Source organism: Lithobates pipiens, unplaced genomic scaffold (genome assembly GCF_037356315.1).
Source record: "Lithobates pipiens isolate NorthernLeopardFrog02 unplaced genomic scaffold, aLitPip1_a1.2 Scaffold_18, whole genome shotgun sequence".
Taxonomy (NCBI): Eukaryota; Metazoa; Chordata; class Amphibia; order Anura; family Ranidae; genus Lithobates; species Lithobates pipiens.
In genome coordinates, this window is record NW_027507758.1 from 361,711,478 (window position 1) to 361,723,925 (window position 12,448).

Genomic DNA, 12,448 nt, shown 5'->3' on the forward strand with positions numbered 1-12,448 from the left:
GATTATTTGCAAACCAACTAGTGTATGGTCAGCTTAAAGTTGGCCAATGATGGATCAAAATTCAGACAGTTCACCAGCAACAGGCTGGTTATACAGAAATCGAAGTACTGCCTGTTGGAAATTTTTTGCTCGATCAGTGCCACTGGCAAAAGAAAATGAGCTATGTATGGCATGCCTTAGTCACAAGTCTGAGTACCTTTGAATTGTTTGAACATGTTATATTACCTGGAATTCTCTCTCTATACTTGACCAGAATGTATAGAGGCACTTCAGCAGCTTGTGCTGTTAAAGTAGGTTATGCATATATCTTTCTTACATTCAGATTATCCATGAACACACAAAACATTTTAATGCAAATAGAAACTTTAATGTGAAGCGTGTATATTATCAGAAAAAAAACTTCCTAAGTACAGTACAAAAAAATCTTTAAAAAATCAGATTAGAACAGGGTAGAATAAATTGTAATTACAATTCCATTGATTATGATACTAATGTATAACAAATCTTAGGTAATTCCATACTTTCTTGTTGTCCAGCCATCTTATAAAAGGGTGCCAAAAATGTTTAATAACAAAAATAGTAACATTTCAAGTCTATTTTCTATGTTGATGTTCAAATGCCAAGTTTATTACGTGATGTGCAAATATAACAAATGGCAAGAGTAGGTTTCCTTTATCTTTGGTGTTAAGAGTTTTCTTTGGGTTAATCTCTCTACTATAAGGTTTGCACTGTGCAAGTATTCATTTTTTGTATCTTTATTGTTAGGATGATCTTGGAATTTTGCAATAGACAAATGGACTATCTGGTTCAAATCTGTTGCCACATAGAACTGAGGCCCTTTTATGGCGTGTGTGAATACATAAAATTGAACACCATACAGACCACCAAACCGACAGTTGAAATGTGAATTATTTTACCTGGCAAAGTATTTGTAGTTCTGTTTAACCACCTTTACGATTCACAGAACATTGCCACATTACACAGCCAGGCAGATACCACCTCTTTCAGTTTATTCTACCGCTTGACTATGCACTGGAATATAAATCAGCATAAATACACTGCTGATTCACAGTCCATTGAGCAGATGAGATGGAAAGCTGCCTCCTATTGGCTGAACGGCATAGCAGTTGTAATGACATGAAATAGACATGGAAATGAAATAGAAGCTACTAGACTGCAGTACATTTATTAGGTCACCCAACCCAACAAAAACTTTGACGTTCATGTCCAAATCTTACAGATCTGGACGTTTGACACCAAAGAAGTTATGGATTATACTGAAGCAATAGAAAAATTAAATGTAATCACTATGTAAATATGTAGTTGTGGACTGTGTGTGACCAGATTTTCTGTCATACCCAATTTGTATCAAAGTGTAAACTGATCAAGTGAGGAACACTTGAGCAAACTTCCTAAAAAAAGATAAAAAAAATCTTAAAAAGTAGAGTTTACGTCTGAAGGCAGAAGTATGATCCCACTGTACCTGAATTACTTTACCCAATTTCCCCTAGTGTACAAATAGGGAAATATAAATGGCACTAATAAAATAATTTTCTGGAAAGGTTACTTGGGAGCTACACTAGCTCATGACATTTTTAAGTATATACTGAAATTATGCTATTTACCAGTTCCTGTGTAAACAGAACACACAAGGTGTTAATCATTTATTCTAGTGCTGCCTGACCTGAATATAGGATATTCATTTCATAACATGGGGAACTCGGATACTAGTATGAATCTATTGGCAGTGAACCTAACTGCCAGAATATAAGCATAGGTTACTGCTGGTCAAAGCAACCTAGTGTAATATTAGTGATGTTTCTAATCGCAAATTATTATATCTGAAACTTACAGCAAGATAAATCTTGATTATACATAGTTGCTGACAGCAAATGTACACATATAGACATATGTACTTAATAAACTACAAATACAATTAATGTAAAATATTTACTGGACTCAAAAGCAGATTTGAATATTGGCTCTTCCCAGAGGTAACATTTTAGATTTCTCAACTGTACCCAGGCCTGTAACCCTTGAAGGATCATGGGTTACCTCTAAATTTCCTATGCACAGCAGCAGAGTATAAAGAATCCAGCTGCACACATACAACTTTATCATTAGTGCAATGGGTCCTATCTCAGCTTTAAAGAAAATTACTTCCCAAATCGGGAAATGTTTGCAAGCAATTCTCAGCAACGAAATACAAATATCAGTGTTTCACAGAAATGTTGCAGAAATGTAATACTGGATGGTGGTATAGCGTTCAGTGTTGCTATGATGTAAAGTTGACAATGAGATTCAAAGAGTGTACATTGATACATACAAATGATGGCTCTAGTATAGCAGTTATATAGTACCAAATTTTCACATTCCTGGTACACAATACGTTGTTTAAAAAGCGAAGAACTAAAGATACAGTATATGAAATGTTACTCACTTTCTGAAGACCATAAAACATATGAGAGAGAATGCTCACATTTAGTAATGACTACAATGATTCTTATACCACTATGCATATCTGTTATTGAAACATATTACTGTATATAACCACACAGATTGATAGAGTTAAATTACTTAAACGTTGTTAACATGTAGAAAGTAATGCTCACTTCATTATTATGCACGTAAGTTTGAGTAAGGGGATGAGAACGAATACTTTCAAACATGTACTGGGTTATGTTAACGTGTCCATTTGTTATGTGGTCATATTCTGTAAACAGAAAAGGAGTAAAACTGCAGATACTGGCAGTAGAACAATTCACACCAGTATCAATACAGATTATAGCTGGTTATGTGTCCCACACTTCGAGTTTAGTTTTAATTAATAAGCCAGAGTCTAAACTGCAATAGACCAGATGCATTTATATACAGTATTTTTCTAAATGTGGTTTATTGTACTAAAAATCTGCCTTTTCTTTTCAGTTGAACGTTCCTCAAAAGTGCAGCCTCAAAGCTGAACTGAACTCAGCCTACAGCTCCCCTCTTATCAAGAAAAGACATTCAAACTCGAGTAGGAGGTCTCATGGCTACATAGCAGTCTAATTGTGCAATTGCTGTTTAGTGTTGTGCTACCATTTAAAATGGTCTAAATGATTGTAAGTGTAGTATGGCACCTTTTATAACTGGGTAGTGAATACAGTTTTATAGTAATGATGTTTAAATAACAGCATAAGGTTTTAAAACCCTTGAATACCCCTTTTAACTTGGCATTGAGCATGTGGGCTAAAGAAAAACAATATAGTTTTGTAGTTCTGGAAATATACTTTGGTTAAGGACATCAAAAGGTCAGCTCTCAATGTGCAGCAGTTGTTATGCCTGCAGTAAAAGCGGTATAGCTGCTCTGGCACCTTCACCAGCCATTAAGACCCAGCAGGCAGTCAAAGCACTGCCCAACTTCAGGAATCATTTTTCACAAGGGTTTCTACTTTAAAGGAAATGTGCTGAGAAATATGTGGTGGTCGCCATTGCTGAGCTCCTTCTTAAAATGCAGTGGCAATACAACAAGTCATTTGATTGTAATACCTTCTGAGTCACCGACCTGGGGACAAAAAAAAAAAAAAAAAAGTACAAATGAATCCCTTTACGATCCCCACCACATATGTACGTTGGCAAATGGGTAGGCTTTCGAGCTGTCACAGACAGCTTTCTGTCCAGGCTACAGATCATCGTAGCAGTGGTCACATAATTGCTGATCTTTCCTGTCACCTGAGTGTTCCAAACTATTTAAAGGAATGCGAGTGGGAGGGGGTTAACGCCATAACTCTTATACTTGTTCCGGAGACTCAAAAAGTTTAAAAAAAAAAAACAGATCAGCTTGGCAGCCATGTGATTTGGCAATAATTCTTTGTTAAACAGGCATTGTCATATTTGCATTCGACCATATTATAGGGAACCCAGTTGAATGATTATGATTATTTTTTTTTTTTTTTTTAGAAAAACAGAACAGTTATATTGGCATACCGTACTTTTTTCCAAGTAACATGTGATTGCTAAAGTATAATATACAAAATATCAATTTTTAAAGCAAGTTCTAATAGAAAAAAAATATACAGTATATATTATACTTCTCTTTATAAGGATACAAACATGCAGCTCGCCTAACCATAATCCATTGTTACTGGAGCTTACATGAAGCTTACAATAAACTATAAATCTCCCAAGTCTAAAAAAAACACAGTTTGATAAGGCAAAGTGGCCACAGACACTTGCTATTTATGGTCTGCTTTTAGGAGCATGCCATAATTTATAACATGAATCCCTGCTGGAACGAGAGAGAAGGAATGACGAAATAACATGTCCATGTAACCTACAGTTCAAAGGCAATCAACTTCTTTCTTGGTTATGATAGGAAGTCAAAAGGGCTAAGGGGTCAGGGATCAAGAGAATGACTAAAGCCCTTTAGAACCATGTAGCAACATCTAGCTAAAAGTTAAATACTAAAGATCATCTACAGCATTGGGCTCAGCAATGCACTGCATTTTGACCCTATAATATCTCCATTAGCTGCAATCATTAGAATTTCTTCCTATACATACTACATACTTGCCTGGCACCCAGCCTCATATTGTGATATGCTATGTAATTTTTAAGGCACTGTGTTAGTTTGTACATCACTGGATGACAGCGCAAGTTCCATTGATTAAACAAAAAAAACAACAACTTCCAAATGCTGTGACAAACTGCTGTTTGCTGTGAATAGGTGCGGGTCTGTACTTGCATAATTATGACCACGTACCACTGATAAAGAATATTTAAATGTATCCAATCACAAACAGAAAACACCATCACCAGCCAAAATATGTGTTATATAGAAAAGCAAAGCTAAAGAAAGAAAACAAACAAAAGAGCAAGAAACAGCGGAGCTTGCAGAGAAAAATGCTCCATCCCTTTAACAGTGGATGTGCTCTTAATACAGGCACAGGATATGTGAATACTGCTGCATGCGGAGCGGTTATGTCTTGCTCATGCCAGCCAATCTCAGAGCAATACAGCTCTACAGGTAATTTTCAAATGTATAACTTGGCATGGTTTGTAAAGATCTTCATGGTGTTCTTATCCAAAAACAGATTATCTGTTCCTGGCTTCTATATATTTTACTAAAGTTTGCTAATGTTCAATAACCATACTGTGAGAGATATATATATATATATATATATATATATATCACACGCTGGATTACACTTTCCTTCTGCAGCTGTAAGAAAAAAGAAATTACGAAGAATAAAATATGTAGTGCTTTAAAATGAAGAGTGAGTGGAATAACTAGAAATGTGATAACTCCCTTTCAAATTGCATATGAAATGAGACATCCTACATAGGTCTGTTCTGGAAATCCCTCTGACCAATGGAGGCAAAAGCTGATTGGCATGATAGGAGCTAAAGTGTTAAGGATGAGGTGCTATTCATTCACAGGTCGGTGCTGGACTTGGCAGTGAGAGCTTGGATACGTGCAGAGTTGCAGGACTTGCAGAGGATGTGTCCATCCAATGGGTAGCAGCCTTGATTTTCTCCTTCAGACAGAAGACTTCCACAGTCCTGAAAAAAAATAAAAAAATAAACAATCACATTAAAGAATGAATTCAAATAAATAAAAACTTTCAGTGGAGTACTACAATTATGCAGTAAACAAAATCTTTGCTAAAATCACAGTTTTCCCTAAAGTGCATCTAAATCTAAACCCTATAAAAAAAAAAAAAAGTGTAATATATTGTAGCTTAACAGTCCTAGGGGCTCATTCACATGACCAAATCAGCCTTGGTGCAGCAAGAATGTAGCTAAAAACTGCCCAGGAGTTTAGGTGTACACAGACAAACATGGCCAGGAAGTCTCAAGAAACTTGCATCCAAGGCAGCTGACATGGCTTTTTACAGGCTTCCCAGGCTGTTGCTATATGCACACACCAGTGCTCTGTGCCCAGTTTTTTGCAACACACTTGCTGCATCACTGTGCAAATAAGGCCCTAGATGCATTGGCTGCATTGATTTACTTCAGCCTTTTCCCACCTTAATTTTCAGCTGATACATACTGTATCTATAGAGGAACAATAGTGAAATCCTAGAATAGGAAATGTGTACTCCAGAACACAGGGGAGATATACTGAAGTTCACAGAGATAACCTAAGCTAGTCTGATAACACTCCTTGGGATTTCCACACAAAATAGGCAAGGTGTTGTCAGCTCACTATAGGAAGTTACAAGCCTACTATTTCTGGCAGGATCAACAGGTATTTCCTTCATCAAACTGATCTAACAAATCTGACTGAGAGCAGTGAAAAGCTTTCAAGCACTGCCATTTTTTCCTGTTTGGCCTGTATGGGAGAGCCGGCAAGAAGCTTTAAAGCCTAACTCCAGGTTTACTACAATGTTAAATAGTTTGTTTGTACCAAGCTGGTCTAATCAAATAATTTCCTTGAGTAACAGTTGTGTCCTCTAGGAGTGCTGTTTGCAGGCAGTGGGATGGACAACAGCAGCCATCTATTTTCCTGGGACAAAATCGTGTCGGGCTGAGCGCTGCTCTGCCAAATATAGGAAGCCTTGTATTTTATAAAGGAATATAAAGTTTCCTATGATTGGCGGAGATGGAGACTGACATCATTTGCCTGCATCTCCACCTCAGCCGATCAAAGGAAGCACTGTATTCATTCATAAAATACAAGGCTTCCTATGAATGGCTGAGAGGCTCTCAGCCCGACTTGATTTTGTTCCAGGAACAGGTTGATGCTACATGCAGTTTATACAGCGTTACCAGCAGGTGCATCTGTTGGTTAAGGAAGTGGTTTATTTGAGCCAGCTTAGCCGTAAGGAACCATTTAAAGTCCAGTAAACCTTGAGTTCACCTTTGAGTGGGTGTTCCAGTATTAGAAGCAGGTGTCTTTCAGGATAATCAGATTAAAGACAAAAAGGAAGTGGTGCAGTACAGCAATGTCTTAGGCTGCATTCACACCTGAGCGTTTCAAAGTCGCGCGTTTTTACTGCGCTTTTATCACAATTTTGTTCAGGTCACCAATGTAAAAGGCAGAAAAACACATGTAATCTGCCCCAAAGAAGCTCATGTTTTTTTTTGAGCTTAGGGCGTTTTCAGGTGTTTTTCTTCGGGCGAAAAAATGCTCAGATGTGAACAGGTGCCATTGAAATGAATAGGATTTTGCTTGTTGGGCGTTTTTTGGGCATTTTATGAGCTAAATGCTCAAATGTGAATGCAGCCTTAATGAAAAACTATAAGCATAGAAGCTAAGCTCCCAACATGAATCTCAGGGTTTCTACATGTTGACTGCAGTGTACCTTTATTACAGGCATACTGCTAAATCTGTTATATCCAATGTATGCAGCTTTCACCCAAACAGCACATACCTCACAGCGGTAACACTGCACATGGAAATCACGGTCCAAAGCTACAATACGAACGGTCTCCTCCTGGCCAGGAGCAGGCATTATTGGTTCTCTACACACAGAACACCTTGGAGCAAACTTCCTGCAGACGAAGCATAAAAGAGATTACAGTATTTATATAGTCATAACATTTTATAAACACTTTACAAACATAAAAATAAAAAGATCAGTCACTGGCCCAGCAGAGTTTACAATCTATGGTTCCTGCCACATTCCTGTAAGCACCAACCCACTAACACCAAGACCAGTTTTCATAACCACTTCCCGCCTGCCATATAACAGAATAACATGCGCAAAGTGGTTACGTTATTCTGATTGGACATCATAAGATATCCAGCAGGGTATGCTGTGGGGGCACACAGTGTGGCAAGCGTAGGCTCTTTACCATGTGATCAGCTGTGTCCAATCACAGCTGATCACAGTGTAAACAGGAAGAGCCTTGTATTGGCCTTTCCTCTGCTTGCACAGACAGGCACAAGTAGAAGAGAGGAGAGCTGATCAGCTGCTCTCCTGACAAGGATGTCCACCCAGGTCCACCAGGGATGCCCTCCAAGGAGCACCAGGTATGACCACCAGGGTTGCCAATCAGTGCCCATTATAGGTGCCAATCAGTGCCCATCAGTAATGCCTGCCAGTTCTGTCCATCAGTGCCACCCTTCAGTGCCGCCTATCATTGCCCAGCAGTGTCACCTATCAGTGCCCACTATGATTGCCCAGTGCCACCTATCAATGCCCATCAGTGCTGAATATCAGTGCCGCCTATCAGTGCTGTTCATTAGTGCACGTCAGTCAAGCCTCATCAGCGCCCATCAGGGAAGGAGAAAACTTACTTATTTACAACATTTCATAACAAACAGAGAAAAAAAAATTCCCCAAAAATTTCGGCCTTTTTTTTTTATTTCTTTAGCCACAAAAAACCCCAGTGGTGAATGAATACCACCAAAAGAAAGCTCTATTTGTGGGAACAAAATGAGAAAATTTTTGTGTTACATGACCGTGCAATTATCATTCAAAGTATGACAGCACTGAAAGCTGAAAATTGGCCTTTCCCTTGAAGGGGGGAAGTGCCCTGTATTGAAGTGGTTAAAGACCCATTAAAGTGATTGTTATTTAAAAAAAAAAAAAAAACATAGGTTTACAAACATATCATACTTACCTCCACCGTGCAGTTTGTTTTGCACAGTGTGGCCCCGATCATCATCTTCTGGGATCCCCTGGTGGTGCTCGTGTCTCCTCCTCACATTGGTAGACCCCCAGGGAGAAGTGCTCTCCCCAGGGGGTTACCTTGTGGGCGTGCTCCTGAGTCCAGCATTTGCGTGCATAGACACAGAATACAAGACTCGGCCCCATGTCATTGGATTAGATTGACAGTAGCGGGTGTCAATGGCTGCGCTGCTATTAATCTATCCAATCAAGAGCCGAGAACCCCGGGCAGAGAGGAAAAGTGCATCTCCGCTGAGGGAACGAAGAGCTCAAGTGAGTAAAAGGGGGGGGGGGGCTGGGGGTTGGTCATTATCAGAAGTTTTTTCACCTTAATGCATAGGATGCATTAAGGTAAAAAAAAAAACGAGAGTTTACAACCCCTTTAACCTCCCCGAATGCCTCTTTGAGCAGTGCAGTTAGACCGGATCGTTGAAAAAAGACACACAGCCATCACCCCGGTATAACCCCTTCATGCCATGAATTTGTGTACGGTCGGCATCAAGGGATTAAACTTGGTTTTATTTATAAAGAGATTATATATAACAATGGCTAAATATGTGTCTGTAGTGCATGCTCAAACCTTAAAATCATATATAACAACATGATTTTTACTAAAGGAGTATTTAATGAGTTTGTCAATTCGAGAGAAATGCTTAAATAATGCATTACAATTGAACTAACCCCACTAGATTTTAGTCGACTAAAATGTAATGGTGATTTTAGTCGACTAAAATGTAATGGTGATTTTAGTCGACTAAAATGTAATGGTGATTTTAGTCGACTAAAATGTAATGGAGATTTTAGTCTACTAAAATTCAACTAAAACGAAAAGTCCAGACCTGAATCCAATCGAGAATCTGTGGAAAGAGCTGAAAACTGCTGTTCACAAACGCTCTCCATCCAAACTCATTGAGCACGAGCTGTTTTGCAAGGAAGAATGGGCAAGCATTTCAGTCTCTCGATGTGCAAAACTGATAGAGACATACCCCAAGCGACTTGCAGCTGTAATCGCAGCAAAAGGTGGCTCTACAAAGTATTAACGCAAGGGGGCCGAATAAGTTTGCACGCCCCACTTTTCATTTTTTTATTAGTTAAAAAAAGTTTCAAAAATCCAATAGATTTCGTTCCACTTCACAATTGTGTGATTCTTCACAAAAAATAAAAATGCTATATCTTTATGTTTGAAGCCTGAAATGTGGCAAAAGCTTGAAAAGTTCAAGGGGGCCGAATACTTTCGCAAGGCACTGTATATGCACACATATTCTTTAGTTATTCTACTCACAAAATACTCCTAATGATGGGGGGGGGGGGGGGGCGTGGGATGAGAGATCAGGCATGAGCAAGTCTAATGCAAATCTAACTTTTCATGGATATGGTGTGTTTTTTGGGGACTGGAGTGTTGTAGATGCCTCAGACCTGTGACTAAAAAATAAGCTTTTAAACTTAAAGCGGGAGTCCACCTTTTTTTTTTTAAAAGCCAGCAGCTACAAATACTGCAGCCGCTGACTTTTAAAATAATGACACTTATCCGCCCAGCGCGCCTGCGATGTCGGCACCCAAAGCCGATCTCTCGATCGTCTCTCGGGTGCTGCCGCCGCCATCTTGGGTATGGGAATCAGGAAGTGGAGCCTTGCGGCTTCATTTCCTGGTTCCCTACTGCGCATGCGCAATAAGGATGGTCCCCTCTGTCTCTGGGATCCATGTGTTTCCCAGCAGACAGCGGGGGACTTTCGGAAAGGGGCATACTTTCTGCAGATATCTATGCCGGAAGTGGGTGCAGATACCTGCACTGTACAGGTATCTGCACCCCCCTTGCCCCTGAAAGGTGCCAATTGTGGCGCCGGAGGGGGGGAGGGTTCCAATGAGCGGAAACTCCACTTTAGGGTGGACCTCCGCTTTAAAGTGACCCTGTGTCTACAGATCACGTGGCAAAGCCTGGGCTGTAAAAAAACAAAAAACAAACAGCATCTATTTTTATCCTTCAGTGGCCCATGTCTTGAAACACCACTGCTTTGCTGCTCTCTGGCTGCTGCAGATATTCCACATTTTTGGGTGTGCGAGTACTGGCTCCTACCACCACATCCTAAAATTCTGCATGCCAGCTAGGATGTCTCTACTGGACATAGAATCTGTCAGAAGAAATAACAGCATGTAGTGGGGAAACGGGTATTCAACAGAAGAGTGGAATACCTGCAGAGGTAAAGCTGTTTAATGTTTGAGGAAACGGTCCATCTATACATATCTTCTTTTACAAGTGACCCTGTGGTAACAGGTTTACTTTAAAAAAAAAAAAAAAACAAGCTTGAAATGCCCTGGGCCTAGTATGTTGAGGGAGAGTGTCTACTTAAGCTTTCAAGCACAGTGCAATACACACTGGAAGACTAACTCTGGTGCAATGGCACCTAGTGATCACCTGCCCCAGTCCAAACCCAATAAAGTTGTAATGTGCAGTTACCACTCCCTTGCTACTAGTATCATAATAAATGTTGTGGTGCTGGCAGCTTAGCACACAAAGTAGGTAGTGCAAATCAGCCAAAATCTGTGTTCATCAGTGAGATTAGTTGGTGCGCTGTCACAGCCATGCCCCCCCCCCCCCTCCACAAATGCATGAAAACACTAATCCTGGGGAAGCTGCCCCTCCTGCTCTACCCTTGTTCTGGCCCGGCAAGAACCTCTGTGCTGCAAGTACACTGTACTGGGAAGTTGTCCATAGTGGTGAGAAAAAGAACTGTCTAGATCAGTGATGGCGAACCTATGGCAAGCGTGCCACAGCCGGCACGCTAAGCCCTCTCTGTGGGCACGTGAGAAAATCCTGTACGGAGGTGTATTTCATGCACAGCTCCCCTCCCCATAGAACTACATTTCCCACAAGTCTCTGGGGCAGGGGTGATGTGTCTAGGATGGGCGTGGATGAGATGAAGGGTTGCTCTGGGTTGGATGGCAGGTGGAACATGTGGTGGGGATTGAGCCAATGGGGGGCCGTGTCTAGGATGGGCGTGGACTGGATGAAGAGTCGCTCTGGGTTGGATGGCAGGCAGAACATGTGGTGGGGAAGATGCCCAATCACAGGCCATTCTTGAGCCCGGGAACTGAGTTGGCTGATGGGTTTATTATTGGAGTGCTGTGGCAAGCGTTGTTAAAGTAAGTGTACATGCTGTGTGGGGAATAAATGTCTTTAGCTGTGTACACTGTTTCTGTGCCTCTTCAAATAGAATCTATTTCTTGGGGACCTCTCTTTTTTTTCTTCTTGTGCCCAACATTGCCACAAAATATGGAAGGGTATGGTCAGAATAATGTCGTGTATATGCTCTCTGTGTTACTCTCTATCAAAGCTGTTGGAAGCATTTTCTGTAGGATATGAGCTTTGATGATACTTTGTGTTGGCTGTTCAGGTTTATCTGGCTGGGAAAGCCTGCTAGATTTAGCAAAGACCACTGCAGTACAGTGAGATGTAAATGCATATAGTTTTTGTCCCTGCCACCCCCCTGTATTTCATGACACATGACAGACAGTCCAGAATCACTGGCATTATACAGGGAAGAAGTGTAGAGCTGCTGGGAGTTTGCATTTGACATGCAATGAACTGCACAGCAATGTGGAGTGAACTGCATTGGTAAAGCATTATTGCTACAGTTGTCCTTGAGTGTTTCCGTTCTGAAGGATGTTTCCTGGACATATAGGACTGTGAACATAGTCAGGAATGAGATATTTTTGAAGTAGTCTTCTGCTACAGCAATGCAGAGCAACCAGTGCGTCTTCAGCTGGAGTAGAACTACAGATCTCAACATACCTTGGCAACCAAACAGTGCATAATGTGTGCCAGCAGGGCATGGGGGGACTGGAAGTTCTGCTGC

General features: G+C 40.5%; 1 protein-coding gene across 5 annotated transcripts in view; it reads right to left on the bottom strand.

Annotated features, from left to right (window-relative positions):
• Positions 1–345: 345 nt before the first annotated feature.
• The window catches only part of LPP (LIM domain containing preferred translocation partner in lipoma), a 541,140-nt gene continuing 529,037 nt past the window's right edge, over positions 346–12,448 (bottom strand). For all 5 annotated transcript variants that reach the window (XM_077487560.1, XM_077487557.1, XM_077487561.1 and 2 more), the window contains 2 exons: positions 7,353–7,473; positions 346–5,538 (listed from right to left, as the gene is read on the bottom strand). In XM_077487560.1, coding sequence (XP_077343686.1) covers positions 5,410–5,538; positions 7,353–7,473 — 250 coding nt within the window. In that variant the 3' untranslated portion in view covers positions 346–5,409. The remainder of the gene's footprint in view (positions 5,539–7,352; positions 7,474–12,448) is intronic.